This window comes from Oncorhynchus tshawytscha, linkage group LG03, assembly GCF_018296145.1.
Source record: "Oncorhynchus tshawytscha isolate Ot180627B linkage group LG03, Otsh_v2.0, whole genome shotgun sequence".
Taxonomy (NCBI): Eukaryota; Metazoa; Chordata; class Actinopteri; order Salmoniformes; family Salmonidae; genus Oncorhynchus; species Oncorhynchus tshawytscha.
Genome location: NC_056431.1, coordinates 78,610,776 through 78,626,437, shown reverse-complemented (window position 1 = coordinate 78,626,437; position 15,662 = coordinate 78,610,776). Strand labels below are relative to the sequence as shown.

General features: G+C 43.2%; 1 protein-coding gene across 9 annotated transcripts in view; it reads right to left on the bottom strand.

Moving 5' to 3' along the window:
* The window catches only part of pard3bb (par-3 family cell polarity regulator beta b), a 359,080-nt gene that overhangs the window by 91,222 nt on the left and 252,196 nt on the right, over positions 1–15,662 (bottom strand). For 8 of the 9 annotated variants that reach the window (XM_042320041.1, XM_042320039.1, XM_042320046.1 and 5 more), the window contains one exon: positions 14,910–14,954. The exons of the other annotated variant lie outside the window; for it this stretch is intronic. In XM_042320041.1, coding sequence (XP_042175975.1) covers positions 14,910–14,954 — 45 coding nt within the window. The remainder of the gene's footprint in view (positions 1–14,909; positions 14,955–15,662) is intronic. 9 annotated transcript variants of the gene reach the window in all.

The following is a 15,662-nucleotide window of genomic DNA, read 5'->3' as shown; positions in this document are numbered from 1 at the left end:
CAGTCACCAGCCAGTAACCAGCCAGTAACAAGCCAGTAACCAGCCAGCCAGTCAGTCAGTCAGTCACCAGCCAGTAACAAGCCAGTAACCAGCCAGCCAGCCAGTCAGTCAGTCACCAGCCAGTAACCAGCCAGTTGGCTAGCCAGTAACCAGTCAGCCAGCCAGCCAGTCAGTCAGTCAGTCACCAGCCAGTAACCAGCCAGCCAGCCAGCCAGTCAGGCAGCCAGCCAGCCAGTCACCAGCCAGCCAGTCAGACAGCCAGTAACCAGTCAGTCAAACAGCCAGACAACCAGTCAGCTAGTAACCAGTCAGACAACCATTCAGCCAGTCAGCTAGCCAATAACAAACCAGTCAGCCAGCCAGCCAGTAACCAGTCAGACAACCAGTCAGCCAGCCAGTCAGTAAAAAGCCAGTCAGTAACCAGCCAGTCAGTCAGTCAGTCAGTCAGTCAACAGCCAGTCAGTAACCAGTCAGCCACTCAGCTAGCCGATAACCAACCAGACAGCCAGCCAGTCAGTAAAAAGCCAGTCAGTAACCAGCCAGTCAGTCAGTCAGTCAACAGCCAGTCAGTAACCAGCCAGTCAGCCACTCAGCTAGCCGACATCCAGTAACCAGTCAGTCAAACAGCCAGACAACCAGTCAGCCAGTAACCAGTCAGCCAGTCAGCTAGCCAATAACCAACCAGTCAGCCAGCCAGCCAGTAAAAAGCAAGTCAGTCAGCAGCTTCCTGCTCTCCTCCCTGTCAGCCTTCTTCTAAAGAATGTGAGGGTGTCCCAAATGGCAGCCTATTCCCTATATAGTGCACTACTACAGACCAGAGCCCTATTCCCTATATAGTGTACTACTTTAGACCAGAGCCCTATTCCCTATATAGTGCACTACTTTAGACCAGAGCCCTATTCCCTATATAGTGCACTACTTTAGACCAGAGCCCTATTCCCTATATAGTGCACTACTTTAGACCAGAACCCTATTCCCTATATAGTGTACTACTTTAGACCAGAGCCCTATTCCCTGTATAATGCACTACTTTAGACCAGAGCCCTATTCCCAATATAGTGTACTACTTTAGACCAGAGCCCTATTCCCTATATAGTGCACTACTATAGACCAGATCCCTATTCCCTATATAGTGCTCTCTAGAGGAGAGAGCGAGGAGAGAGAGAGAGAGAGAGGAGAGAGAGAGGAGAGGAGAGGAGAGGAGAGGAGAGGAGAGGAGAGAGAGGAGAGGAGAGGAGAGGAGAGGGAGAGGAGAGAGAGGAGAGGAGAGGAGAGAGAGAGAGAGAGAGAGAGAGAGAGACGGAGAGGGAGAGGGAGAGGAGAGGAGAGTGGAGAGGAGAGGAGAGGAGAGGAGAGGAGAGGAGAGGAGAGGAGAGGAGAGGAGAGGAGAGGAGAGGAGAGGAGAGGAGAGAGGAGAGAGAGAGAGAGAGAGGAGAGAGAGGGGAGAGAGAGAGCTCAGATCTCATGTAGCTGTTTCTCAATCAGCAGTGTTGAGTGTCTTTCTGTCGGTTTAGTGAAAAGCCATGAGTCAGGCATCCTGCTAATCTGGCTGACAGGTGACCTGGAGATCGGGGGAAAGGAGAGGGAGGGAGAAAAAGATGGGGGATAGAGAGAGACAGACTCAAGGTAGTGATCTGTGGTGGGCTACTGCTGCTCAGTCCTCCTCCTTTAATGGTTTAGTATAATAACCAGCATACCACCCCAGTGTCTCTCTCTCCCTCATCAGCAAAACTGTCACAAACACCACCTCTTTCCACTCCACTTACCCTTTCTTCCCGCCTCTCACTCTCTCTCCTCCTCTCATTCTCTATTTATCATTCTCTCATTCTCTATTTCTCATTCTCTCATTCTCTACTTACTCCTCTCATTCTCTCATTCTCTATTTACCCCTCTCTTTCTCTCATTCTCTACTTACCCCTCTCATTCTCTCTCCTCCTCTCATTCTCTATTTATCTTTCTCTCATTCTCTATTTCTCTTTCTCTCATTCTCTACTTACCCCTCTCATTCTCTCATTCTCTATTTACCCCTCTCTTTCTCTATTTACCCCTCTCTTTCTCTATTTACCCCTCTCTTTCTCTATTTACCCCTCTCATTCTCTCATTCTCTATTTCTCTTTCTCTCATTCTCTACTTACCCCCCTCTCATTCTCTATTTACCCCTCTCTTTCTCTCATTCTCTACTTACCCCTCTCATTCTCTTTCTCTATTTACCCCTCTCTTTTCTCATTCTCATTCTCTACTTACCCCTCTCATTCTCTCATTCTCTATTTACCCCTCTCTTTCTCTCATTCTCTACTTACCCCTCTCATTCTCTATTTACCCCTCTCTTTCTCTCATTCTCTATTTATCATTCTCTCATTCTCTATTTCTCTTTCTCTCATTCTCTATTTACCCCTCTCTTTCTCTCATTCTCTACTTATCCCTCTCATTCTCTCTCCTCCTCTCATTCTCTATTTATCTTTCTCTCATTCTCTATTTCTCTTTCTCTCATTCTCTACTTACCCCTCTCATTCTCTCATTCTCTATTTACCCCTCTCTTTCTCTCATTCTCTACTTACCCCTCTCTTTCTCTCATTCTCTATTTATCATTCTCTCATTCTCTATTTCTCTTTCTCTCATTCTCTATTTACCCCTCTCTTTCTCTCATTCTCTATTTACCCCTCTCTTTCTCTCATTTTCTATTTCTCATCTCTCATTCTCTTTACCCCTCTCTTTCTCTCATTCTCTATTACCCCTCTCTTTCTCTCATTCTCTATTACCCCTCTCTTTCCCATTCTCTATTTTTCTCTCATTTACCCCTCTCTTTCTCTCATTCTCTATTTCTCTTTCTCTCATTCTCTACTTACCCCTCTCTTTCTCTCATTCTCTATTTACCCCTCTCTTTCTCTCATTCTCTACTTACCCCTCTCATTCTCTCATTCTCTATTTACCCCTCTCTTTCTCTCATTCTCTATTTACCCCTCTCATTCTCTCATTCTCTATTTACCCCTCTCTTTCTCTCATTCTCTATTTACCCCTCTCATTCTCTCATTCTCTATTTACCCCTCTCTTTCTCTCATTCTCTATTTCTCTTTCTCTCATTATCTATTTACCCCTCTCTTTCTCTCATTCTCTATTTACCCCTCTCTTTCTCTCATTCTCTATTTACCCCTCTCATTCTCTCATTCTCTATTTACCCCTCTCTTTCTCTCATTCTCTACTTACCCCTCTCATTCTCTACTTACCCCTCTCTTTCTCTCATTCTCTATTTACCCCTCTCTTTCTCTCATTCTCTATTTTCTCTCATTCTCTATTTACCCCTCTCATTCTCTATTTACCCCTCTCATTCTCTATTTACCCCTCTCATTCTCTATTTACCCCTCTCATTCTCTATTTACCCCTCTCATTCTCTATTTACCCCTCTCTCAAACACACACAACATGATCAATTGTCAGACATTTCATGAGTCTCATGTTTCTTAAGAACAGGCTACAGGTTCATTGCGTGTATTTAATTTAATTATTTTATCTGCAGTACGCCGATCGTCGTGTCAAACCTCAGACGGATATCCTGTCTCTTCCTCTCTCCCAATCACCAATGGAAATGACTAAGGACTACAAAGCAAAGAAAAGACAGCTGTCTTCCTCTCTAGGATCTGTCCTGCTCAACGTTTCTCTCTCTCGCTGTGTGTTGCATTGGGGTCGATGGTTTAATAAAAACAAAGCTAATGGTTCAGGGGAAAGCTCCCAAACAGGGCTGGAAGCAGCCAATCAACTAGTGGGAGTCCCAAACAGGGCTGGAAGCAGCCAATCAACTAGTGGGGCTCCCAAACAGGGCTGGAAGCAGCCAATCAACTAGTGGGGCTCCCAAACAGGGCTGGAAGCAGCCAATCAACTAGTGGGAGTCCCAAACAGGGCTGGAAGCAGCCAATCAACTAGTGGGGCTCCCAAACAGGGCTGGAAGCAGCCAATCAACTAGTGGGAGTCCCAAACAGGGCTGGAAGCAGCCAATCAACTAGTGAGGCTCCCAAACAGGGCTGGAAGCAGCCAATCAACTAGTGGGAGTCCCAAACAGGGCTGGAAGCAGCCAATCAACTAGTGGGAGTCCCAAACAGGGCTGGAAGCAGCCAATCAACTAGTGGGGCTCCCAAACAGGGCTGGAAGCAGCCAATCAACTAGTGGGAGTCCCAAACAGGGCTGGAAGCAGCCAATCAACTAGTGAGGCTCCCAAACAGGGCTGGAAGCAGCCAATCAACTAGTGGGAGTCCCAAACAGGGCTGGAAGCAGCCAATCAACTAGTGGGAGTCCCAAACAGGGCTGGAAGCAGCCAATCAACTAGTGGGAGTCCCAAACAGGGCTGGAAGCAGCCAATCAACTAGTGGGGCTCCCAAACAGGGCTGGAAGCAGCCAATCAACTAGTGGGAGTCCCAAACAGGGTTGGAAGCAGCCAATCAACTAGTGGGGCTCCCAAACAGGGCTGGAAGCAGCCAATCAACTAGTGGGGCTCCCAAACAGGGCTGGAAGCAGCCAATCAACTAGTGGGAGTCCCAAACAGGGCTGGAAGCAGCCAATCAACTAGTGGGAGTCCCAAACAGGGCTGGAAGCAGCCAATCAACTAGTGGGAGTCCCAAACAGGGCTGGAAGCAGCCAATCAACTAGTGGGAGTCCCAAACATGGCTTTAAGCAGCCAATCAACTAGTGGGAGTCTCAAACAGGGCTGGAAGCAGCCAATCAAAAATAGGCAGAGAGAGAGAATAGAGAGAAGAAAGAGAGGCAGAGAGAGACATAGAGAGAGGAGTCCCAAACAGGGCTGGAAGCAGCCAATCAACTAGTGAGAGTCCCAAACATGGCTTTAAGCAGAATCAACTAGAGGTAGAGTCTCAAAGAGAGCTGAAAGCAGCCAATCAAAAATAGGCAGAGAGAGAGAATAGCAGAGAGAGAAGAAAGAGAGGCAGAGAGAGACATAGAGAGAGGTAGAGGAGAGAAGAAGAAAGAGAGGCAGAGAGAGAGAGAGAAGAAAGAGAGAAGCAGAGAGAGAGAATAGAGAGAAGAAAGAGAGGCAGAGAGAGGTAGAAAGAGAGAAGAAAGAGAGGCAGAGAGAGAGACATAGAGAGAGGCAGAGAGAGAGAAGAGAGAGAGGCAGAGAGAGAGAAGAGAGAGGTAGAGAAGAGAGAGAAGAAAGAGAGGCAGAGAGAGAGAGAGAAGAGAGAGGTAGAGAAGAGAGAAAAGAAAGATAGGCAGAGAGAGAGAAGAAAGAGAAGGGTGGGTTCCTGTGTATTGCCCAGCAACAGCGTAACAGATACCTACAGAGGAGGTTTTAGCCAGATGAAATCCCCAGAGCTCAGAGCTTGCCAGCCCTCTTAAGACCATGCTAATAATGAAATGTGTCAAAGCGCATAAAGATGAGATTTGAGCTTTTAGAAAGCAGGGCGCTAGCAGGCAGGGGTCTCCAAACACACCGAGTCAGCAAAGTGTTGGGCCTGTTCAGAAAGGCTACATGTTAATAAACATTAGTCTGTCAATCAGTAAAACCACCCGCTGAACGGAACGTTTTATAAAGTAGAATCTTCACACACACGCCAGGGGGATAACACTGGCCATTACTCAGAGAGTAGTTTGAAGTAGGGGTTGTCACGGAGATAACGAACAGATGTGTGTAACTAGAGGAGCTGATGGGTCTCCATAGTTACGAGTAGAAAACAACCATGTGAAAAAAACAACAACAGCTCACGTAAACAAATGAAACCAGGTATGTAGAAAGTGTGTAGAAATGAGAATTCACTTTTTTTTATATATAATTTACTCTCAAAAAACAAAATTATTCAATCACAGTATTTTCAATAGAAAACTATTAGCAGCTATTTTGGCTTATTTTGTGGTCTCAAACAAGTGAGGTAAATTAACATTCTTCATCAAGATTATGGACAAAATGGTATTATTGACAAGGGAAGCGTAACGGCGTTCCTCCTCCTCTTCGTCTGAAGATGGTATTCTTATTATATAAATGGTATTATTATTATATAAATGGTATTCTTATTATATAAATGGTATTATTATAGAAATGGTATTCTTATTATATAAATGGTATTATTATTATATAAATGGTATTCTTATTATAGAAATGGTATTATTATAGAAATGGTATTCTTATTATATAAATGGTATTATTATTATATAAATGGTATTCTTATTATATAAATGGTATTATTATAGAAATGGTATTCTTATTATATAAATGGTATTATTATAGAAATGGTATTCTTATTATATAAATGGTATTATTATTATATAAATGGTATTCTTATTATATAAATGGTATTCTTATTATATAAATGGTATTCTTATTATATAAATGGTATTCTTATTATATAAATGGTATTATTATTATATAAACGGTATTATTATTATATAAATGGTATTATTATTATATAAATGGTATTATTATATAAATGGTATTAATATTATATAAATGGTATTATTATTATATAAATGGTATTATTATTATATAAATGGTATTATTATTATATAAATGGTATTATTACATAAATGGTATTCTTATTATATAAATGGTATTATTATTATATAAATGGTATTAATATTATATAAATGGTATTATTATTATATAAATGGTATTATTATTATATAAATGGTATTATTATTATATAAATGGTATTAATATTATATAAATGGTATTATTATTATATAAATGGTATTATTATTATATAAATGGTATTATTATATAAATGGTATTCTTATTATATAAATGGTATTATTATATAAATGGTATTATTATATAAATGGTATTAATATTATATAAATGGTATTAGTGACAAGGAAAGCATTGGGAATGTTGTTCCCTTTTCATATAATTGCTACAAATAGTTTTCCATTTGTAAGGAATGTATTTGTATCGCTGGTTTTGCTCTCTTGTTCTTCAACCCTTCAGACTTGCGGATCCTGTTGTCTTAAAGACGTAACAACTAGAACGGGTTGTTCATATAACTATAGGATTGTGCCTTTAGCTTCTAGACAATTGAAAGAAAGTTGATATGAAAACCAAAATGTTTTCAATGGTATAATTGTTACCATATTAGGAGGAACAAATCATTCCCTCTACGTTTCTATGGTCTGATGTTTGGCTACTTTGAAGCAAGGCCTCCAGATCATTGTAAAGTGGTGAGTGGTACGCCGATAGCCTGCCTACCGATGCCTATGCACTTGATCGGTGAATGGGAGGAGCTGAGGAGCTGAGGAGCTGAGAGGACCTGAGGAGCTGAGGAGCTGAGGAGCTGAGAGGACCTGAGGAGCTGAGGAGCTGAGAGGACCTGAGGAGCTGAGGAGTTGAGAGGACCTGAGGAGCTGAGGAGCTGAGAGGACCTGAGGAGCTGAGGAGCTGAGAGGACCTGAGGAGCTGAGGAGTTGAGAGGACCTGAGGAGCTGAGGAGCTGAGGAGCTGAGGACCTGAGGAGCTGAGGAGTTGAGAGGACCTGAGGAGCTGAGGAGCTGAGGACCTGAGGAGCTGCAGTAGCATAGCGCTGTCTGACAAACGATATTCCACAAAGAATAAGCTCTGTATGCTGTGTGATAGATAAGATAAATGACGACTAGCGCCAATACACAAGGTCCAATTAAATCCCACTAAAATTATGCAAATGAACCGATAGACCAATAAGCATGAGGGTCAAACGTATTGATCAATGAAGAAGCATCATTTTGCGAAAGGGTTGTTTTTGTCCCAGTCAATTTGCCCCGGCAACAATGTTATTTATTCCTTATTAAAAATAATAAAATGACCCGGCTACCTGAAATCCTGACACACACACACACACACACACACACACACACACACACACACACACACACACACAGTAACTAAGTTTGTAGGAAATTAGGTCAGAAAGAGAGATGCAGGAAGAGCAGCTGAACAAGCAGAGCCCATCTGTTGAAAACATATTCAGTTACCAGACCTCCAGGGGTGAGACAACATCATCACTACCTACACACACTACTACACAGTACTACACACACTACTACACAGTACTACACACACTACTATACACACTACTACACACACTACTACACACACTACTACACAGTACTACACACACTACTACACAGTACTACACACACTACTACACACACTACTACACACACTACTATACACACTACTACACACACTACTATACACACTACTATACACACTACTACACACACTACTACACACACTACTACACACACTACTATACACACTACTACACACACTACTACACACTCTACTACACACACTACTACACACACTACTACACACTCTACTACACACACTATTATACACACTATTATACACACTACTACACACACTACTATACACACTACTACACACACTACTACACACACTACTACACACACTATTACACACACTAAACACTACTATACACTAAACACTACTACACACATTACTATACACTAAACACTACTACACACACTACTATACACTAAACACTACTACACACACTACTATACACTAAACACTATTACACACACTACTATACACTAAACACTACTACACACACTACTATACACTAAACACTACTACACACACTACTATACACTAAACACTATTACACACACTACTATACACTAAACACTATTACACACACTACTATACACACTACTACACACTCTACTACACACACTACTACACCCACTACTATACACACTACTACACACACTACTACACACACTACTACACACACTACTATACACACTACTATACACACTACTACACACACTACTATACACACTACTACACACACTACTATACACACTACTACACACACTACTATACACACTACTATACACTATACACTACTATACACTAAACACTACTACACACATTACTATACACTAAACACTACTACACACACTACTATACACTAAACACTACTACACACTACTACACACACTACTACCCTTGACCCACTCCAATTTGCTTACCGCCCAAATAGGTCCACAGACGATGCAATCTCAACCACACTGCACACTGCCCTAACCCATCTGGAGAAGAGGAATACCTATGTGAGAATGCTGTTCATCGACTACAGCTCGGCATTCAACACCATAGTACCCTCCAAGCTCGTCATCAAGCTCGAGACCCTGGGTCTCGACCCCGCCCTGTGCAACTGGGTCCTGGACTTCCTGACGGGCCGCCCCAAGGTGGTGAGGGTAGGCAACAACATCTCCTCCCCGCTGATCCTCAACACTGGGGCCCCACAAGGGTGCGTTCTGAGCCCTCTCCTGTACTCCCTGTTCACCCACGACTGCGTGGCCATGCACGCCTCCAACTCAATCATCAAGTTTGCGGACGACACAACAGTGGTAGGCTTGATTACCAACAACGACGAGACGGCCTACAGGGAGGAGGTGAGGGCCCTCGGAGTGTGGTGTCAGGAAAATAACCTCACACTCAACATCAACAAAACTAAGGAGATGATTGTGGACTTCAGGAAACAGCAGAGGGAACACCCCCATCCACATCGATGGAACAGTAGTGGAGAGGGTAGCAAGTTTTAAGTTCCTCGGCATACACATCACAGACAAACTGAACTGGTCCACTCACACAGACAGCATCGTGAGGAAGGCGCAGCAGCGCCTCTTCAACCTCAGGAGGCTGAAGAAATTCGGCTTGTCACCAAAAGCACTCACAAACTTCTACAGATGCACAATCGAGAGCATCCTGGCGGGCTGTATCACCGCCTGGTATGGCAACTGCACCGCCCTCAACCGTAAGGCTCTCCAGAGGGTAGTGAGGTCTGCACAACGCATCACCGGGGGCAAACTACCTGCCCTCCAGGACACCTACACCACCCGATGCTACAGGAAGGCCAAAAAGATCATCAAGGACAACAACCACCCGAGCCACTGCCTGTTCACCCCGCTGTCATCCAGAAGGCGAGGTCAGTACAGGTGCATCAAAGCTGGGACCGAGAGACTGATAAACAGCTTCTATCTCAAGGCCATCAGACTGTTAAACAGCCACCACTAACATTGAGTGGCTACTGCCAACACACTGTCAATGACACTGACTCTACTCCAGCCACTTTAATCATGGGAATTGATGGGAAATGATGTAAATATATCACTAGCCACTTTAAACAATGCTACCTTATATAATGTTACTTACCCTACATTATTCATCTCATATGCATACGTTGATACTGTACTCTATATCATCGACTGCATCCTTATGTAATACATGTATCACTAGCCACTTTAACTATGCCACTTGGTTTACATACTCATCTCATATGTATATACTGTACTCGATATCATCTACTGTATCTTGCCTATGCTGCTCTGTACCATCACTCATTCATATATCCTTATGTACATATTCTTTATCCCCTTACACTGTGTATAAGACAGTAGTTTTTTTGGAATTGTTAGTTAGATTACTTGTAGGATATTACTGCATTGTCAGAACTAGAAGCACAAGCATTTCGCTACACTCGCATTAACATCTGCTAACCATGTGTATGTGACAAATAAAATTTGATTTGATTTGATTTCATTTACTACACACACTACTATACACTAAACACTACTACACACACTACTACACACTAAACACTATTACACACACTACTATACACTAAACACTACTACACATTACTATACACTAAACACTACTACACACATTACTATACACTAAACACTACTACACACTACTACACACACTACTATACACTACACACTACTACACACTAAACACTACTACACACACTACTACACACTAAACACTACTACACACACTACTACACACACTAAACACTACTACACACACTACTACACACTAAACACTACTACACACACTACTAAACACTACTACACACACTACTATACACTAAACACTACTACACTCACTACTATACACACTACTATACACTAAACACTACTACACACACTACACACACTACTACACACTACTACACACTACTAAACACTACTACACACACTACTATACACACTACTACACACTAAACACTACTACACACACTACTACACACACTACTACACACACTACTATACACACTAAACACAACTATACACACTACTATACACACTAAACACTACTACACACTAAACACTACTACACGCACTACTACACACACTAAACACTACTACACACACTACTATACTCACTAAACACTACTACACACACTACTATACACTAAACACTACTACACACACTACTATACACTAAACACTACTATACACACTACTACACACTAAACACTACTACACACACTACTATACACACTACTATACACTAAACACCACTACACACACTACTATACACTAGCATACAATGACATTCTAGAAGACTCTGTGCTTCCAACATTGTGGCAACAGTTTGCGGGAAGGCCCTTTCCTGTTTCATCATGACAAGGCCCCAGTGCACAAAGCGAGGTCCAATCAGAAATGGCTTGTCGAGATCGGCATGGAAGAACTTGACTGGCCTGCACAGAGTCCTGGCCTCGGCCCCATCAAACACCTTCGGCCCCATCAAACACCTTCGGCCCCATCAAACACCTTCGGCCCCATCAAACCTTTGGGATGAATTGGAATTCTCTTCAGTTGGGTTGGTGGTTAGCTAAGTGGATAATATTAGCTAAGTGGATAATGTTAGCTAAGTGGATAATGTTAGCTAAGTGGTTAATGTTAGCTAAGTGGATAATGTTAGCTAAGTGGATAATATTGGCTAAGTGGATAATGTTAGCTAAGTGGATAATGTTAGCTAAGTGGATAATGTTAGCTTAGTGGATAATATTAGCTAAGTGGATAATATTAGCTAAGTGAATAATGTTAGCTAAGTGGATAATGTTAGCTAAGTGGATCATGTTAGCTAAGTGGCTATTGTTAGCTAAGTGGATAATATTAGCTAAGTGGATAATATTAGCTTAGTGGATAATATTAGCTAAGTGGATAATTTTAGCTAAGTGGATAATGTTAGCTAAGTGGATAATAGTAGCTTAGTGGATAATATTAGCTAAGTGAATAATATTAGCTAAGTGGATAATATTAGCTAAGTGAATAATGTTAGCTAAGTGGATAATGTTAGCTAAGTGGATCATGTTAGCTAAGTGGATATTGTTAGCTAAGTGGATCATGTTAGCTAAGTGGCTATTGTTAGCTAACTGGATAATGTTAACTAGGTGGATAATGTTAGCTAAGTGGATAATGTTAGCTAAGTGGATAATGTTAGCTACGTGGCTAATGTTAGCTAAGTGGCTAATGTTAGCTTACAAGATCAAGCTTCTTGCTAACAGCAACAGAGACAGAACTGCGTTTTGAGATACTTGCATGACTGTCTTAGTGGTAAATGTTTACATACGCTCATTCCCATTTACCTAGCATCCACTACGGGGATTCAAATAAATAGTGACTTTGTCCCACTTTTGTGTGTGTGTGTGTGTGTGTGTGTGTGTGTGTGTGTGTGTGTGTGTGTGTGTGTGTGTGTGTGTGTAGTATTGTGTGTAGTAGTGTTTAGTGTGTAGTAGTAGTAGTAGTGGTTAGTGTGTAGCACTGTGTGTAGTAATGTTTAGTGTGTAGTACTGCGTGTAGTAGTGGTTAGTGTGTAGTAGTGGTTAGTGTGTAGTAGTAGTGGTTAGTGTGTAGTAGTAGTGGTTAGTGTGTAGTATTGTGTGTAGTAGTGTTTAGTGTGTAGTACTGTGTGTAGTAGTGGTTAGTGTGTAGCACTGTGTGTAGTAGTGATTAGTGTGTAGTACTGTGTGTAGTAATGTTTAGTGTGTAGTACTGCGTGTAGTAGTGGTTAGTGTGTAGTAGTGGTTAGTGTGTAGTAGTAGTGGTTAGTGTGTAGTAGTGGTTAGTGTGTAGTATTGTGTGTAGTAGTGGTTAGTGTGTAGTACTGTGTGTAGTAGTGTTTAGTGTGTAGTACTGTGTGTAGTAGTGTTTAGTGTGTAGTAGTGGTTAGTGTGTAGTACTGTGTGTAGTAGTGGTTAGTGTGTAGTAATGTGAGTAGTAGTGCTTAGTGTGTAGCACTGTGTGTAGTGGTGTTTAGTGTGTAGTCACAAGCAAGTCTCAAGTCAAGTCCGAAGATGAATGGGTCGAGACCTGAGTCAAGTCTGAAGATGAATGGGTCGAGACCTGAGTCAAGTCTGAAGATGAATGGGTCGAGACCCGAGTCAAGTCTGAAGATGAATGGGTCGAGACCCGAGTCAAGTCTGAAGATGAATGGGTCGAGACCCGAGTCAAGTCCGAAGATGAATGGGTCGAGACCCGAGTCAAGTCTGAAGATGAATGGGTCGAGACCCGAGTCAAGTCTGAAGATGAATGGGTCGAGACCCGAGTCAAGTCTGAAGATGAATGGGTCGAGACCCGAGTCAAGTCTGAAGATGAATGGGTCGAGACCCGAGTCAAGTCCACATTGTGCATTCTAAGTGAAATGCAAAGTCAAGTTTTGATGATGTCACTGCTCCTGGACACTTGAAGCCACAGACCTGATGATGTCACTGCTCCTGGACACTTGAAGCCACAGACCTGATGATGCCACTGCTAGTGGACACTTGAAGCCACAGACCTGATGATGCCACTGCTAGTGGACACTTGAAGCCACAGACCTGATGATGCCACTGCTAGTGGACACTTGAAGCCACAGACCTGATGATGCCACTGCTAGTGGACACTTGAAGCCACAGACCTGATGATGCCACTGCTAGTGGACACTTGAAGCCACAGACCTGATGATGCCACTGCTAGTGGACACTTGAAGCCACAGACCTGATGATGCCACTGCTAGTGGACACTTGAAGCCACAGACCTGATGATGTCACTGCTCCTGGACACTTGAAATTTGACATTTACGCTACACCGGATTCTATAGATGTACATCAAAATAGACATTCTGTTTGCTAGCTCAACAGACCTGTGTTGATTGACAGTTTGCTGGTCCAATCAGAGGGCCGAGCGTGCGTTTCACTAGCCAATCTGTTGCACATTTTTTTTTTTGCAAGAGCGATGCCATGGATACTGTCTCGGGCTGCGTGGAGAGGAATCCACGGAAACTCTGTGCTACAAAATGAGTGACAAAACATGACACATCCTGGACAGATCATTTGCAGTCATCAGTCTCAAGTCAAAATCGAGTCCCGAGTCTTGTGGCATCAAGTCAAGTCTCAAGTTATTTTAATTTCTATCAATTTAAGTCTCAAGTCATCAAATGTGTGACTCGAGTCAGACTGATGTACACTACTACACACACACACTACTACACACTACTACACACACACACTACTACACACTACACACACACACACACACACTACTACACACACACACACTACTACACGCACACACTACTACACACACACACTACTACACACACACACACACACACACACACACACACACACACACACACACACACACACACACACAGTACTACACACTACTACACACACTACTATACACACACACTACTACACACACACTCTTCACATTACTACACACTACTACACACTACTATACACACACACACACACACACACTACTACACAGTACTACACACACCTTCACATTACTACACAGTACTACACACACCTTCACATTACTACACAGTACTACACACACCTTCACATTACTACACACTACTACTACACAGTACTACACACTACTACACACACCTTCACATTACTACACACTACTACACACAACTATTTGGGATGATCTAGACTTCCTGTCTGCCAGGCCAGTGTCTGAGGTCCTCGTGTCAGTCAGCATGCAGGGCCTCTCCAGGGCCGGCCCCATCCATCAGAGCACCAAGCTTGGGCCCTCAAGGCTCAATATGGTGGGTCTCCATCAGCATAACACTGTGTTAGTGTTTGGTCATGTTCTAATCTACTGGGCATTCCTCACCTGACCTGTGGCCTGCTAGTGATCCCACGTTGCTTTCATCTGCCACTGGAAACAAAACACACAGAGGCCACAAAGTCAAGACATACGAGAGGAGAGGAGAGGAGAGGAGAGGAGAGGAGAGGAGAGGAGAGGGAGAGGGAGAGGAGAGGGGAGAGAGAGGAGAGAGAGGAGGAGAGGAGAGGAGAGGAGAGGAGAGGAGAGGAGAGGAGAGGGAGAGGAGAGGAGAGGAGAGGAGAGGAGAGGAGGAGAGAGAGAGAGGAGAGGAGAGGAGAGGAGAGGAGAGGCAGGAGAGGAGAGGGAGTCCTGCTCAGGTTACGTTTAAATGAGTGAGAGGAGATTACAGACACAAGGCCAAGGAGAGGGAGGGGGATTTCAGACCAGGCAGGAGAGTAATCAGGGAAGTCCTGCTCAGGTTACGTTTAAATGAGTGGTAATTACAGACACAGACACAGACACAAGGCCAACTACAGACACGAGGCCAACTGGGAGGGGGAGGGGTATTTGCAGACACAAGGCCAACTGAGAGGGGGTGGGGGAAATTACAGAAGCCAACTGGGAGGGGGGAGGGGTATTTGCAGACACAAGGCCAACTGAGAGGGGGTATTTACAGACACAAGGCCAACTGAGAGGGATGGTATTTACAGACACAAGGCCAACTGAGAGGGATGGACGGACACAAGGCCAACTGAGAGGGGGGGGTAATTACAGGGGTAATTACAGACACAAGGCCAACCAGACATAAGGCCAACTGAG